Here is a 16,414-nt window from a genome sequence, read left to right as displayed (position 1 = left end):
AGGAACGGGATGTCACTTAAGCTCATATGTGAGTCAAGGCAGGTGAGCAAATACTTTTGGCAATATAGTGTATATATATATATATGTTTTTTTTTAAGTGGTAACACACTTGTTTGGCATCTACTTTCTCAAGAATTTTAGATAAGAAAGGAAGACTGGATATAGGTCTATAATTGACTAAGTTACCTTAGTCAAGCCACAGTTTCTTAAGTAAAGGTTTAATTACAGTTACCTTAAAGGCCTTCGGTACATATCCCTGTACCAGGGAGAAATTAATCACATCTGAAATGGAGGACGAGATCAAAGGGAATACTTCCTTAAATAACCCGGTAGGAACTGCATCTAATATAAAAGCTGAAGGCTTAGATGAAGGCAATAGTATCAACAAGGGGGGTGAGGTTGGTTGAGGACCAAATGCAGAGAGGAATTAAGCAGAGATGTGTTCTTGTTGATTTAATAAATAACCGAGGTAGACATCTAAAAATACAAAGAACCAAAAAACCCTGAAAACATCAGAAAAAACTCACATGGGGAGCCAGAGAGGAGGAAGCAACTACCGGTAACAAACACAAGGAACCAGCACTGAGTGACTGCAGAGGTGGTGTATGTAAGGTGAACAGAACAAAGGATGAGCTAATGAGCTAAATATGGAGCAGGTGTTGCACCATCATTTGTGGGTTGAGAAATGGATGTTTAAATTTAAGCTCCTGTTTCACTGGTTCATTTCAATAGGTAATATAATTGAGATAGAAGCTGAACAATTGACAAAGGGAGATATGAAGACAAATATAACCGAGTTTGATGTTGAAAACATATTTCATGCAGATAAACCGCACATTCCATTACTGCTACCCTATCCACGGCTTATACGGACAAACTCTGAAACTTTAAAACTGAGAGAACTACTAAAAGCAGCCAAAACAATCTGTAGATATTATATATCTTTCTAAGGTAAACTTTTTTATGTTGTCAAAAAAATAATAACAATTTTGTCTTCCATGTCGTTCTTTTAATTGCTAAAGGTATGATGATGAGAAGATAAAAGCACAAAAATTGAGGTAAGCAACAGATTTTTGCAGGATTTTATTTAAAAAAATATTTCTTTTTTCATCATGATTAAAAGTAATCATATTGGTATTTTTTTTATTTGCTACAGACAGGAACAAGAGCAACACCAGCAGAACAAGTCAAATCCTCCCAAAGAAAGGTGACCTATTTTTGCAGAACATACAGTGTGCTTCCTGCAGCTATGTTATGCAAGACCCTCAGATCTCTTTCTTTAGATCTATTTCAGTCATGCCATTAATCAGTTATGGAACTCCTGTTAATTTTTTGTGAATATTTGTCAGCTATTCATTAGTAAAACATAGCTAATAAATACTAATGGCTAATTATTTCTTTGTTTGAATGTTGTTTTCAGGCCAAAGTCAGTGTTAGCAGATGTTAGCCGTGACATCTGACATTAAGGTAACGGGTCCCAGTCTTTCAACTGTAAATCATTAAGACTTCACCCAGGCTTGTAATGTCAGCTCTCTGTAACTTATATCTGACACTCACAGGAAGATTTCTCTTTTCACATACATTTGCTTATGTGTGCAGAAGACACGCGATACAGCAAATTAAATCCTTGGGGAAGGTCCATTGGGAGTCTTGGATGCCAACATTCCTGAAGATCGATTCATGTCTTATACTATAAAGATCCTCAGCTAACAGCTCTATTTTCATTGAATGTACAAAATAATATAAGGACCTTGCAAAAGTATTCATTGACCTTGGGCCTTTTGTTTTTTTGAGTTCTCAGCAATAAATGAAGTTGCACATGTTTCATTTATAAGAGATCTTATGATGTCTTTTGTGAAGAAGGCAAAAAGAACATGACTTTTGTATTTCTGTAGAAACAAATCCACTAAAAGTGTCCTATACATATCACTTCAGTCGCTTTGTCCCCGGAACCCCAAAATAAAATCCAGCGTAACCATTTGGCTTCAAAAGCCACCAAGCCAATTAGCAACTAAGAGTAATTTAACATTGGTGTCAGTCAAACCTTTTATTAAGCCCTAGGTGGTTTCTCAGAGAACATTAAGGAAGAACCAGCATGATGAAGACCAAGGAACACAGTAAACATATCAGGGACAAAGATGTTGAGGACTTTAAAAGCAAGTTTAGATAATGAATAAAACAAAAAGTCTTTAATTTCTGATGATGAATGACAAGACTACTCTCTCACCAAGACAAGGCTATGCATGTTGAAAAAAAGCAACGGGAAATCAGGTTCGGATTTCTGCCCAAGTCATGTAGGCAACACAAGAGAAACGTTAATGCAAAACAGGTTCTGTGGAAAAAATAACACATTTCTTCAGCAATATTGGAGAAGCTACTCAGAGCTAATAAAAATAGCTAGAGCTAAATGCAGTACAAACCTGTTAGACCACAGAGTAAATACCCTATATATATATATATATATATATATATATATATATATATATATATATATATATATATATATATATATATATATATATGTGTGTGTGTATATATATATATATATATATATATATATATATGTGTGTGTATATATATATGTGTGTGTATATATATATATATATATATATATATATATACATATATATATATATATATATATATATATGTGTGTGTATATATATATATATATGTGTGTGTATATATATATATATATATATATATATATATGTGTGTATATATATCTATATATATATATGTGTATATATATATATCTATATATATATATGTGTATATATATATATATATATATATATATATATATATATATATATATATATATATATATATATATATATATATATATATATATATATATATATATGTGTGTGTGTATAATGATCCAGTCATATGTATAATGATCCAGTCATAGTAAAGAGGGGGGATTTTAGCAACTATTTATCTGTTACTTTTGTTCTATTACTTTTTTTTATCTATTTCACTTCTGTTTTTGAGTTGATTGTCAACATTAGAATCGGAGGCATTACTTGCTGGAGTTTGTTTTGTAGGTAGACAATACTTAACAGAGTGTTAATACTTCTGCAAATTCTCCAGATTAGTCTTTGGTTACAATCAAGTATGTTTTCACATAGAAAGGTCAGCCATTACAGTAACTTAAATTATGATTAGAGGAACAACTGTCTTTGTTAAAATATAAGCCTATTGCTGCTCTCTCATTACTGTGGAACATTGAGCCTGGCTCATTTTTTGCCAAGTCATGTTTCAGGTCTTGAAATTCATGCTGCGTGTGAATCCAGATCCAAATGTTAGCTAATCCTCAGACAGGCACCCCAATGTTACATAAAACACAGCTGCTCCCCTCATCTAAACCAACCTGCGCAGTACCATACGGCTCTATTTTTACCAAGCCTCATAGACGAGTCATGAGCCACAGCATCGGTCATGAAATTAGTAGAAATACCCACCCGGGCCAGTCAGGGTGGGTTAGAGGGGCTAAAGTACATGTGGTTATTTCAGAGGTCCAACCCCGTGAGCTGTCCTGTGGGGCCAAGCACTCCTCCCCCCCTCGTATATCAAAAGATCCTGAAACCAGTGGAGTGGCGGACATCCCAGGAATGGAAACAGGCACTGTCTCTGAACCAGTGTGAAATGTGTCAGGTTGAATTTAACTTAGATTTATGGGCCATGGACTGCACATATCAGTGAATCCAAACATTCTCTAGGTTGAGAATGCACACTGTTGCAGAAAGGTCGCACAAATAAGAAAGTCATCCTCTCTGTGTTTGCATTTCAGCTTTTTGGCTTGAACATCTGCAGGGGTAATGTTCTCTGAGGAAACTGGAAAGCATCACTAGATTCTTCCATAGAACTAAACCACCATGAAAGAACCAGTTAGCTGCAGGACAATCACATCTTAGTATTTTTCTTGTTTGTTCTACTGGTTAAGAATCTGTTAACAACAGACAAATAAAGCTGTCTACTTCATGCATGAAAGATGGAGCTTCCCTATGAAGCAATGTGATTATTTCTAATCAAAAAGTTTCAGACTCCTTAAACCAGCTCTTGTTGTAGACTCAGCCAAACCAAAATATTTATAAGGTAAGGAGTTGGTACATAAATGTACGGAAGAGGATTTTTATTTTATTTTTATTTTATTTTATTTTAATATGGGAAAAAATGTCAGAATTCTGACCTCAAGTCAGTATTCTGACAAAAAAAAGCCAGAATTCTGAGATTAAAGTAAGAATTTCTTGAAAAAGGTCATATTCTGAACTCAAAGTCAGTATTTTGAGATCAAAGTCGGAATTCTGTCTTTTTTCCCCATATTAAAATGACATAAAACACAAAAATCAGTTAACTTCTTTTATTTTTTCCTCTTCCGTATAAATGGCATGAGATTTTTTTTGTTTAATGAATATGTTTACTGAAAACTGATGTGCAATGATGTTCCTCTTTTTAAAGATGTTCTAGATGTTACTGATGCAAACGTATTGTACAGTTGTCAGGTTATCCAGGGTTAAATATGCAGTTGGCATGCTTGTTCTTTTCCCTCTCCTTCTTTGGTACATGTATTTCTCTGGTTAAATTCTAAAGACTATAATGATTTTTGAAGATTAAAAGTTTGGATTGTTGAAGATAAAATAAAATATATTTAAAGAGAGCTTGTTTGAATAATTGTTTGAAGTGTTATATATGAAAATGGCCATTAAAGGGTTCTAAAAAGAAAAAAAAAAGTAAAAATGCACACTGGGACGACCTGCGTCATGAATGTTAACCTTCATAACTCAGCTGGAACTTATTCAACAAAATACATTATAGTTTATATTTTTATCTTTTTATTGCCACTCATTCAGGCTCTGGCAGGTGAGGTGTTGAGCAATGTTCTTATGATCTATCAGTTGTTTTGTATCAGCTGGTTGTTATGTGCGGATCTTCAAAAGGTACCATCAAGTACCATATACACATATATGCTTTATTAAAAAAGAAAAACATAATATGGGTGCAAAAGTTAGATTTATTATATTATTAATATATTCTCCCTAATCCAACCAAGTTCACAATTTTAGATACAACTCTGATAATATTTAATTGTCCCTTATTGGGTTGTAAAGAGAACACATTTTTTTGTTGCGGTAATCAATGACCAATCGTTTTACCAGAACTGCTTTTCAGTTTGTTTGTTCTTCTTTCCTGGTATGGATCCAGACCCTGAGCATAGATTGTAAGTATTGCGGAACTCACATCAGGTGTATTCCAATAAACAACAACCCAAATTCAAATGAGATGCTACCATGAAGAGAATTCACATATTCAGTCAGAAGTATGTCTTTATGATGCATAGAAAGGGTATGTGGTTTCTCTAACCCTGTTTACAATATGAACCTTGTACGTATCAGAGAAAATCTTCAATGAATTCAAACTTTCACCTTGGTTACCAGCCTACCTGGAAAAGTTCATATACATCAACAAAAGCATCTCAGAATTACCTGACATTCATCAGCATTATGAGTAGGTAACATCTCTGATTGTTACTGTATATTGATTAAGAATTTGGGTTTTTAATGCCAGTATTTTGTCAATAAAACCTAAAATATTGCTGTCTTATTTATTCATTTATTTATTTTTTATTTTTTTGCTACTTTACCATGTCAATTCAACTGAAGAGTTTAACAAGGAATAAAAGGTATTTCTTTTAATTATTTATTGTTTAGTAATGCAGATTATGTGTTACTCTTTTCAAGCACCCTTTTTGTTAGTGTTAAATTTATTAACTTAAAACCCATTTTGGGGCTTAAATTCTGATTCCCTTTGCTTGAGCAAGATTAGTCTACATTGGTAAAGTTTAATGTTCAAATAACCCAAATGAGTTCCTTTAACACTACAGTTTTCAGTATTTAGAAGAAAAAAAAAGTCGCCTCTTATGGTAGCATCACACACATTTAAGTTCTTTGAGTTCTCAGACTTTACTGTAATATATTTTGTTAGCAAACATATATCTTTTAGTCAAACGGTGCCACCAGTCATACATTTTCAAAGTTAGTCTTGGCAATGAAATGTGACACCAGATCAGCTTACCAGGAACTCAAAGTTCACCTCCTTCACACCTTTATCACTCTGGGAGATAAGGACAAATTGTAAAATGTTTTTTTTGGTATTGGGAAAATACAACATGAAAGCAAAATAAATATGAGGGAATGCTGTGCTCATATCCGGAGGTGTGTAAGACCGAAGCCGATAAGCAGCAGTCGCTAACCTTCAGAGAAAGGTTTTATCACAGCTTAAACTGAGACCTGCGACATTTTGCTCACATGGAGGACTGCCACATACTCCGGTTGCATCAGAAATATGCGTGATGCAGAAGCCAGACGCTGCAGACTAAATATAGAGCTCCTGGTTTGCACTCGCCCGGAGCAGTCTGGGGAAAGAAATACTTATGCCACAGAATTGAGAATATAGTGAGTTTTATCTACATATATAAATGCAAAATTGGATGTCCATCTTCCACTACTAATACTTTTATGCGATGAAAACATTTTTTTATTAAATAAAGCTGCCCCTTATATCCGAACATATGTTCTTTCCCAGATTTAACCAGAATCTTTTCTGAGACAACCCTTGTGACTGCACGGTGGTTTAGTTGTATTTTACAATCCAGCCACATGTTAGTTCCTGTACTTTTCCTGCATGTGTTAGGCCTCCTTACCCTGACCCCTAAGAGCAGGTGCAAATTTTAGGATCAGCTTTCAAATAGCTGAACACCATCTGAAATTCTCAGTAGATGATTGGAGCTTCCGGCTCTGATGAGGGAAAATTATTGGCCAGTGAAAAGCAGTTCTGATTGGTCTAGTAGACTATGACATGACACCCACATCCTTTATATGCGCGACAAGGAGATTGTCTATCAATGAAGTAGTAAAGGGGGGGGACATCTGTGGTGGAGGAGAAGGAAAGGGAGGTTTTACAGAAACCTTTGTGAGAGTGTTTGCTTTGGTGGCGTTCCCTGCCTTTACTTACTGAATTCCTGGGTGACCAGTAACACATAAGAGGTCAGAAATGAAGTTCATAATTGGCATCGGAGGGTAAGTCTAAATGAAATTGATATCAAGCTACTTCTAAATGATACTTTTCTAGAAATTGAGATGTAACCCACGTTTGTGTGGCGTTAAATTCAGAGTGACCAACGGTGGGAAGACCACTTTGACAAATAGACTCCTAAAGACATTACCTAACTGTTGTGTGGTGCATCAGGATGACTTTTTTAAGGTAAGAGGAACTCATTCATTCTTTTTCTATTAGAATTGTTTTGAATTATTTTTAAATAAAAATGTGATAACTTTTTATTTAGCTTATTGAGTTTTATTTGAGCTTAAAGACCTTTTCTGTAAAAAAATAAGTCTGACCTCCAGATGTCCTATTCTCGCAGCAGCCTTGTAATCATCTGGCTGATTGTCTCCTGGACAGCCAATGAAAGGGCTGAGCGTCCCCACTAAAAGTCAGACTCTTATTGTAGGACCTCAACACTGACTTTGTTCTTGCTATTGTTCAATAGAGACCTATGCTCATTGTCCAACAACATATTTTTATTTTTTCTCCTTTGCTTTTATGTGCCTTTTTTGGGAAAACAGTGCACCTGAAAACAATCAAGACAAAATAATATATATATTTTACAAGAAATGCGGTATATTTTCTATTAAAAGCTAATTAAAAATTGTTACCAAAACAAAAACAACATGGATAATTTATATATTTTTTTTCTCTATTACGCTGAGCAGATCTCCTACATGCAAAAAAAAAAAAAAAAAAAAGACAAATCTAAACCAAACTATCGACCTACGAAAAAAAAAAAGAAATGCGCGTTCACTTTTGGTGGAGACGAGTCCCTGACTTGTCCTGTCCAGGAGGGATCAGCTCCCATTGGTTACTGGGTTGCAGCAATGTTTTGTTGGTGACTGTTATTTCAGAAACCCGATCAAATACAAGTCGGGGAGGACGGCTTTAGACAGTGGGATGGTAAGAGTGGATTTCACGTAGGAAAACCCTGCAGTAATGTACTTTTTCCTTTCCTGCACATTTCTTCTGTGTGGTAACCAATCAGTTCTAGACTACCACATACATACTGAGAATGCTACATCCTTCACTAACTGAAATTAATTGTTAAGGAATGTTCAATACACATTTGGTGAAGCTTCCCTTTTTGTTTTTTTTTCTCTCCTTTTTCTTTGGCAGTGATCAGCGCTTTGGACATGGAAGCAATGGTTAACACTGTGAAAGGCTGGCAAGAAAATCCTGTCAAGTTTGCACGTTCTCACGGAGTCAGTTTGTCACCTGAAGCTGAGAAATCCGACTCCGAGCAGAAAGGGATCCATATTCTTATCATTGAGGGATTCCTCATCTACAACTATAAGTAGGACACCTTTTCTTTACACTGGCCTCTTGCTCTCTGAAACTTCCCCCTGATCTGAGATTTCGTTTCTCTATGCAGGCCTCTGATTGACGTCTATGACAAATGTTTTTACATTTCCATTCCCTATGAGGAATGTAAACGGAGGAGAAGGTAAGGAGCTCTCGGAGTAGTTTCTGCAAGTTCTAGGAAACATTAGAGCATGCCGTAAAAATTGGACTCAACTTGCTTTTGCAGTACAAGAACTTACACCGTCCCAGACCCCCCTGGTCTGTTCGACGGCCACGTCTGGCCCATGTACCTGAAGCACCGGAAAGAGATGGACAACAACTGCAGCAGAATAGGTTTGCCGAGTCCAAGTCCCAAAGCTGATGCGAGAAAAGTTTTTTATTTTCAGAACCATTTAATCAGATTTGTATTTTTAACAGAATACCTTGATGGAACAACAACAAAGGAGGATATCTACAACGCAGTGTATGAAAGCGTTCAAAACTCCCTGTTGAATAGCTTATAGGTAAATAAAATGTTTATCATTGCACATTACAGCATCTAGCATTTTGATTGTCCATGTGAGTAATTTTGCTCTTCTTCTTTGTCTTTCCAGCAGGACAGGCCAACACCGGGTTGTGTATAGACTTGTAAATATCATTTTGAGGAAATGTGTAACACCAGTTCTGTACTTCTAGTCTGATTTGTAAATAGACACCAGTGTAACTCGTTATGTATGAACAGCAAAATAAGTGTTTTGTATTATCCTGTGTAACTTTTTTTTTCTAACCGATGAGTCACCTCTGAACTACCCAGTGTTTAACACCTGTAACTGACGTGAAAGTAAAACCTGTTACTAGAAACAACTCACAGAAATGAATGTGCCTCCTGTGTCCTGTTTCCTTCATGCCAGACCTCATCATACACCTACACACTGATGGATTTCCCATTAAGAGTCATAAGCTTTAATGCTAAATCTTTTTTGCTTGCAGAGAATGACTTATAAAGTCCTTAGTTTGTCACATACAGTATAAAGCTGTGGTGCTTCTTTAGTTTATGGAATAGGGAAAATAGCAGAAAAAAATAGAAGAAACAGAGACGATTAAGATTAATCTTAACTAGTTTTTTGTTTGACAATAGAAAATATATTAAAGGTGTAGTGGAGGATTTTCATTAATTTTTGAAAAGGAATCCTAATAAACGCATAATTTGCAATTTCTCCAGTTTTTCAGACTCACCAGCGTTAAGTGAAAATGGGTACAAGCACGTAGGACGGCCTTACGTAAACATATCACCAGAATGATTGACAATTAGGAGGACCACTTTTTTGATGATCCACCCAGAAAAAAACAACATCCTCCACTATACCTTTGAAGAAGAAGTTTCCAAATTTAAAATTAGGTCTTCTGCTGGATATTTAACAAGGGCTCCATAAATTAAATTATGAAAGTAATATATTAGTTAGAAAAGAGAAGTTTAGGCAGTGAGAAAATGCTCACAACTTTATTCTTTTATTTACTATAATAAATTCACAAAACAATAAACTGTAAAGGGGGGTTTTCTTGATATCTGAAATACAAAAAGGGTAAAATCTACTGAAAACTTTTACCAGCCTAAACATGCATCAGAGAAGCTTCACACAGATGAAAGCCATCAGAAACACTTCTCCACTGTTGTAGTCAGAATTCACAAATGAAATATTGTTAAGCATGGGGTCGCTTGTGAATCTAATACTTTGCTGCTTTATCCAAAAGTCGCTTTTAATTTGTTTTTATTACCACGGAGAATAAAATGGCCGCTAATGGAGCATCAGTGTTTACCTACAAAATAAAGTCTATATATGTGTGTTGATTAAGATTTTGCCTGCTCCAAAATGGGTACTTCTAAGCACAAGGGAGACTAGTCATCTGGCTGACATGATGAGAAGTATATTTTCTAGGGTTAGAGTGAGGCTTTCAAACCTGATACCACTGTACCAGCTGTTTGGCACGGTGATGGCAGTATGCTGCTTATTTTCTGTTTAGCTCCACTGGTAGCAGTGTAGGTTAAAGTAGATATAATTATGTAGATAGAGGACTACTCCTAAAAATCATTATATTTAACATATAACAAGCATACCCACAGCAGAATAAACAAAAAAAACCTAAATTCTCAATGCTTTCCTGTAAACCAAAAATTAAAATGAAAGAATGAAAACTGATTATGACTGAGTAATAACAATCAAGAAGTGTTTTGTGTGTTAAATGCATATTCAAACTTCTCAAACAGCTTTGTTAAAAGCTATCCTGACTTTGCATTATAGTATACTACATACTGACTTTGTCTGTTAGAGGAATCCAACCAGTTTTACTGAAAACTAATTTTCTATAAATAGCTATATATGTTGGGTTATAATTAAATCAAGTGCTTGTTGGCAGCAACAAAAACTATGAGGTCACAAATAAACCAGCTGAAGGACATTTACCAAACTATTAGTGAGGGTATATGCATATAGTTTCTGCAGATTAAAGAACATCTAAAAATGAATTCAAACTTGTAAACCTGATTCTTGTTTTCACAGTTTAACTTTTTTCAAAACAATTTACACTAAACTAGAATTATTTCCAGCTAAATCTTTTGTATTTAGCCTGCCCCTCCTGTTACATTGTGTATTTCGGCAGAGTATGGAGAGACATCTTAAGTAACATATTTAAAAAACAATGTAAGATATTCCTTCTCTTACAGCAAGGCAAGGTTGAGTCAGCGACTGAACAAACTGTGTATGTCTACTGAAGCCAACGCCCCACGCACCAGGTGTTGGAGTTTACTAGATGTCCCTTCTTCGAGTAATATGAAAGAACTCAACCATTGGCTTTTACAGCTTTTACTGCTTCATTATCTTATTTTTTTTCTTTTGGATCATTTTTGCTGCTCACCTCTATAGGTACATGAAAAGTAAGATGACCCAAAGACACAAAATGGTGGATTTTTACTTTATTGCTTTTCTAAAAACAAAACCAAGTTAACAATAAAGCAAACAAACAAAGCAAAAGTGTAAACATTTAACAATGATTTTTCCTTAAGTTTTACAATTATTAAATCATAAAAAAATTCTCCTGTCTATATCTAATGACATAAATATATTCTTCTGAATAAAGCATGCAAAGACCACAGAATGTGTATCGGTGGGAAGGTCGAAGTCTCATGATACATGTGGGTCTTCACATGCCAGCATAGTAGCTACTCTGCAGGAGTAAATTTAGGCCAAGCGCCTGAGGTATTGAGGGAAATATATATATAACAAATGTACAACCAATTACTGATTACGACACACCCACTCACAGCTTTGAGCTCCTGTGAAGTTATTTCCCCACCCTCACCCCATGTAACATGAGAAAGCATCATGGAAACCTCCAGACGTAGAGCCAGGGAGTCCAAATAAGGACAGAGCAGCAGTGACACAGGAGATAAGAAAACGGGTCACATGTTCAACAAAGCTCTGGTAGGAGTGGGAGTTTCCCATTTAATCATGTGTAGATGACACAGATAATAAAGTAGAGGGATAAAAGAGAGTTTGTAAAATTCAGGCTCAGGTAGATGTTTTTTTTGGCACGTAAAAGAAAGCATTCAATAAGTAATAACTTGAGTACACTCTAAGAATCAACATCTACTGTTTTATATTGTTCTTATTAACTATTGACTTAAATCAAAACTTTATTCATCAAACAAATTAAAGGGGAAAAAAAGAAGAAAACTATGGAGATGTAATAAAGATCAGTTGATCTGGATTTTTGGTGGTGTTCAAGTTTTTACTTTGAGATTTAAGCAACAATTTGATTTTTTTCATTCTGTGTCTTCTAGTAATTAGTTTATTTTTATTTAGATTCATTTGAGTTATTTTCTAGTCATATTTCAGCTCTGTTGTGTTTACTTCTTTCCCTTAGCTCCCTTCTAGTTACTTCTGTCTACACCTGCTCCCAATCAGTTGATTAATCCATTCATTGTTCTGTTTGGCATATATACTCCTACTTTTCAGCTACTAGGTGGATTCCTTTCATTCCCTCCTTAATCTCTGTGTTTCTCTGCTTCCTGTGTCCCCTGGTTAATTACTTCTGGATTTATGTTCCAGCTGCCACCACTCTTATTATTAAAACTGCAAGAAACCACCTCCATCTATGCATTTGGCTCCACTACAAACCTTCTCATGGATGAGAAAAAGAATCCAGCCACAAGTAGTTGCAGAGGAGCAGTATATGGCAGAATTCGTTTTCATCCTCCAAGGTCCAGGTCTATCTGGATTGGATCCTTCAAGGTCAAAGAAAATAAGGAGACCGGAAGAGTTTTGGCTGCGAGTTCAAACAGGTCCAACCTTCCGTGGCTTTCACTATCATGAACTTTTCACTACTGTTCCTTTTTCTTTCTTTTTTCTTTTTTTGTATTGTAAAGTGAACAGAGACTACACTCATGAGAATACAGAGTGGAATAAAGGTGACAACCACCAAGAGCATGAAAAAATAAACGCAAATGTAATGATATAAAAGGGGTAGAAAGATATAGGTAAATCTAAACACTGTATGTATAAAAATATATCTGCAAAATCTCTTATATTCAACAACAAAAAATACTTAATAATAATAAGCAATTGTGCAAGATGGCAATTACAAAAAATTATAGTCCCCACACTGCAGCTATATAAGAATCTGTCCATTAAATAACAACCAAACCCGTTTACACAGTAACAGATAAAAACCTTACATCAAACCCGACACATATCTAACTCAATAACCATTTAAAACAACAATTTTCATTGATTTCAGTCGTAACTATTCACATACTTGGATTATATTAATCTGCACAAAAGTACCTTTTTCCTCTGAGCACGGAGAAGCCGGCTTGCTTGAACTCGCAATGAATGCTGGGATATCCAAGGTTACGTAGGGTACACCAGACCAAATCAGGCGAAAAGAAGGATGCATTTGTCAGCCTCATAACGAGAAGTCTTGCAATCCGGACAGACCTCGGCGCAGCGCCATGACGAATTGGCCTACTAATCTGACCTTCAGAGTATGCAGCCTGTAAATCTGAATTCAGCCTATATGCCAAATAGGACAATGAATGGATTAATCAACTGATTGAGAGCAGGTGTAGAAAGAAGTAACCAGAAGGGAGCTAAGGGAAAGAAGAGGGGCACTGGGGGGCAACAGAGAGTAACTAACAAATACAACAGGGCTTAAATATAACTAGAAAATAATTCAAATCACACTAAATGGAAATTAAACTAATTTCTTAAAAACTCAGAGTGGGAGACATAAAAGTGTAACTGAAAACCCAAAGTAAAAACTTAAACACAACCAAAAATCCAGATCAACAGATCATGACAGAAGAGGAGTTAAATGCTGGCTTAGAAATTAAACCAGCCAAAATATACAGACAAGGAAAACGATAAGACTTTTTTTTCTTTAATTTGTATTTCTAGTTACTGTATACTACCTGCAGAATACAATAAAAAAAGAGAACAAGGGTACTCTAAATTGTTCTCTCTATGATTGTATATACTAATAAGTGAAAGAGAAATAATACCTGTTTGATTTATAAATCTGAAAAGAACTGCACACATTTCGGACCCCATATTTCTTATATAACCTTCATTTAACCTTCTAATTAGTAAAACAAGAGTTCATTTATATTAAAATTATTCCGAATATAAATAAAACTTGTTTTTTGAAGGTCTCTAAGGGTCATCAGAAACAATAGGGGAAAAAAACACAAGGAAAACTGTGCCATTGAGGCTTTATGCATTAAAAATATTTAGATAGTAGGGAGAAGCAAGCTAATAAAAAAAATAGAAACTCAAGCATTTTATAATGATGTGCTGAAAGGGCCCAACCAAAGTCTAAAACTTGGTTCACATATAAAACTGTGGATAAGACTTGATATCTGTTTTTTTTTTTTATATGGGTGCCAAGAGGAAAGCTATTGTTGAAAATGATTAATCAAAGTCCTTTCATTGCTGTCAGAAGTTACACAAAGGACATTTCATACAGTGCATGTTGATAGTGCTCTGCCCATGACCTAAACCCTTTAATCACCATTACTCATCAACTGGATCATTACTGGAAGCCAAATTATTCAAACTAACAGTAAAACAAACCAGGAAATATATCACTCTCTCAAATTAATCTATTTGGTGACAGAAAAATAACACTCCAATATGAAACATGGTAGTGGATTCATAGATCAGAGTGGATGGGTCAATGAATGGAGATACAGAACAATCCTGGATGAAAAACCTGTTGAAGGCTTCAAAAGACTTTAGACTGTAGTGAAAGCTCACCTTCCAGCAGGTACAAGACCCTTAATATATATTAATGTGTTGGAACGGCACAGTGAAAGTCTAGGAATAAATATGATCTAAAGAAAATGGACAACCATTATTCATCTTTCTTCTACCACCAGCAGCTAATTTGTGTTGGCTTTTCAATGAAGACCCTTTCACAAAATTTTATAATTATGTTATACTGTTGAAAATAGCCAATAACAAACTGCAACATTTATTTCCCTTTGAAATTAATATTGTATCTTGAATAGAATAGAATATTATGGAATAGAGTAGAATAGAATAGAATAGAATAGAATAGAATAGAATAGAATAGAATAGAATAGAATGTGTAAAGTCCAAAGGGAATTAATAATTTTGTCATACAAAGTAATAAACAGAAATTAAAGCAGCTGTTCTTTTGTTTACAGAATTAAATAAAAAGCATATAGATACACTAACATTAATACTTCTTGTATCTGTACACAGTGTTTTGGTTTATTAGATACAAAACAACACTAGATACCTGATTGACAGCAACAGATAGCTGATAAAGCAAATATACATCAAAAGAGTAAAACAACACAAGCATTGGCTTAATCCAGACTTGATTTAGTTTAAGAATGCATTGTATGAGGCCACTTTCAGCACAAAAAACACAATGTATTAAGAAAAACATTTAATAATAATAATAATGTATACCAATAAATACAGTCTTTAAATAAACATTTTTAATGTAAAAGCTAGAGATGGTGTTGTACTAAATCCTAACAATATCAAAAAGCATTTTATTTCAGATTTATTACTGTTCTTTTATGAGAAAATGAGGGTCAAGACATATCCTCAACATAAGGTTAGGTATTCACATTGGAGATAGTCATTATGAATGTCAGACTGATATATTTTCAATAGATCACACATTAAAGCTTGCAGCACTGATGTGTCACATGTCAATGAATGAAAAACGTGAAGATGGACAGAGCAGCATGTGGCTAAGGGCTGAAACATGAGGAGGGCTGAGTGAGCAGATACTCCCAAACGCTGGTTAGACATAAGGTAGACATGTCACACTACACGACATGTCAAATCATTAATCATTCACTCATGGTGCGCTTTTAATTAAGCATATAGTTGGAATATATTTATTTTATTTACATTCTTGGCTTCAAGATTATCTCAGTTTATTCAAACAGTTTTCCAGCATCTCACCTGCTTTGTTTCCCCATGATCAGTGGTAAACCCTCTGGATTTATCATTTTACTCCTCAGAATGGCAGAGTGAGGCCTCAGGGAAACACAACAGGTATATTCCTTAAACGTGGGGAGTTTCTTGAAGTATAATTATCCTTTTTAAGATCATCGTCTTCTTTATTTCTCACAAGAAGCAAAGTTGTGAGCAGCCTTGGACACCTAGATTGATATATTCAAAGTGTAAAAGCATTAGTCTTTCATTCAGGAAATAATTAGTTGTTGCTGCTCCTGTGTCTTCATAACAACCAGTAACTCTTTTCTTTATTCCAAAGCATCCCTAATTTAAAGTAAAAACTCTTAGTTGTGCAACATTTGTTGTGATTTGTTTACTTTCTGGTCATACACACAATAAAGGCTCAATTCAACGTTGATACTTACTGGCTATGTTTGTGGGTTACATGTCCTGCTCAGGAGGTCTTGTGCCAAACCTGTGCTGAGGCTCAGTGCTTCTTATAAATCAGGGCTGTGCCAGACTGC

At 35.0% G+C, this 16,414-nt stretch overlaps 2 protein-coding genes and 1 long non-coding RNA gene across 6 annotated transcripts in view; 2 read left to right on the top strand and 1 right to left on the bottom strand.

Annotated features, from left to right (window-relative positions):
- Positions 1-1,762, top strand: part of atcayb (ATCAY kinesin light chain interacting caytaxin b) — a 13,545-nt gene extending 11,783 nt beyond the window's left edge. For both annotated transcript variants that reach the window (XM_038291947.1, XM_038291946.1), the window contains 4 exons: positions 1,023-1,058; positions 1,157-1,207; positions 1,421-1,467; positions 1,600-1,762. In XM_038291947.1, the coding sequence (XP_038147875.1) occupies positions 1,023-1,058; positions 1,157-1,207; positions 1,421-1,460 (127 nt within the window). In that variant the 3' untranslated portion in view covers positions 1,461-1,467; positions 1,600-1,762. The remainder of the gene's footprint in view (positions 1-1,022; positions 1,059-1,156; positions 1,208-1,420; positions 1,468-1,599) is intronic.
- Positions 1-16,414, bottom strand: part of LOC119787895 — a 26,880-nt gene extending 10,466 nt beyond the window's left edge. The window contains exons 1-2 of the long non-coding RNA XR_005281390.1: positions 16,316-16,414; positions 15,897-16,096 (exon numbers count right to left, since the gene is read on the bottom strand). This is a non-coding gene — a long non-coding RNA (uncharacterized LOC119787895). The remainder of the gene's footprint in view (positions 1-15,896; positions 16,097-16,315) is intronic.
- Positions 6,898-9,272, top strand: nmrk2 (nicotinamide riboside kinase 2). Of its 3 annotated transcripts, none has more exons than XM_038291951.1 (8): positions 6,898-7,082; positions 7,176-7,266; positions 7,965-8,013; positions 8,230-8,407; positions 8,486-8,557; positions 8,642-8,748; positions 8,833-8,918; positions 9,012-9,272. In XM_038291951.1, exons 1-7 carry the CDS (start codon positions 7,057-7,059, stop codon positions 8,916-8,918), a joined length of 609 nt encoding a protein of 202 aa, XP_038147879.1. In that variant the 5' UTR covers positions 6,898-7,056; the 3' UTR covers positions 9,012-9,272. The 3 variants fall into 3 exon arrangements, with proteins under 3 accessions (XP_038147879.1, XP_038147878.1, XP_038147880.1); XM_038291950.1 differs by having other exon boundaries at positions 6,899-7,082; positions 9,009-9,272; XM_038291952.1 differs by lacking the exon at positions 7,965-8,013 and having other exon boundaries at positions 6,905-7,082; positions 9,009-9,272.

This window comes from Cyprinodon tularosa, unplaced genomic scaffold (genome assembly GCF_016077235.1).
Source record: "Cyprinodon tularosa strain WSP-4 unplaced genomic scaffold, ASM1607723v1 ctg304, whole genome shotgun sequence".
Taxonomy (NCBI): Eukaryota; Metazoa; Chordata; class Actinopteri; order Cyprinodontiformes; family Cyprinodontidae; genus Cyprinodon; species Cyprinodon tularosa.
This window is presented reverse-complemented; position numbering and strand designations above follow the sequence as displayed.

Excerpts from the sequence above, each read along its gene's own strand:
- nmrk2 (XM_038291951.1), top strand. The coding sequence starts at position 7,057 with ATGAAGTTCATAATTGGCATCGGAGG. Across the intron at positions 7,267-7,964 it reads ATCAGGATGACTTTTTTAAG|AAACCCGATCAAATACAAGT; the intron begins GTAAGAGGAACT and ends CTGTTATTTCAG. Across the intron at positions 8,749-8,832 it reads CAACAACTGCAGCAGAATAG|AATACCTTGATGGAACAACA; the intron begins GTTTGCCGAGTC and ends TATTTTTAACAG.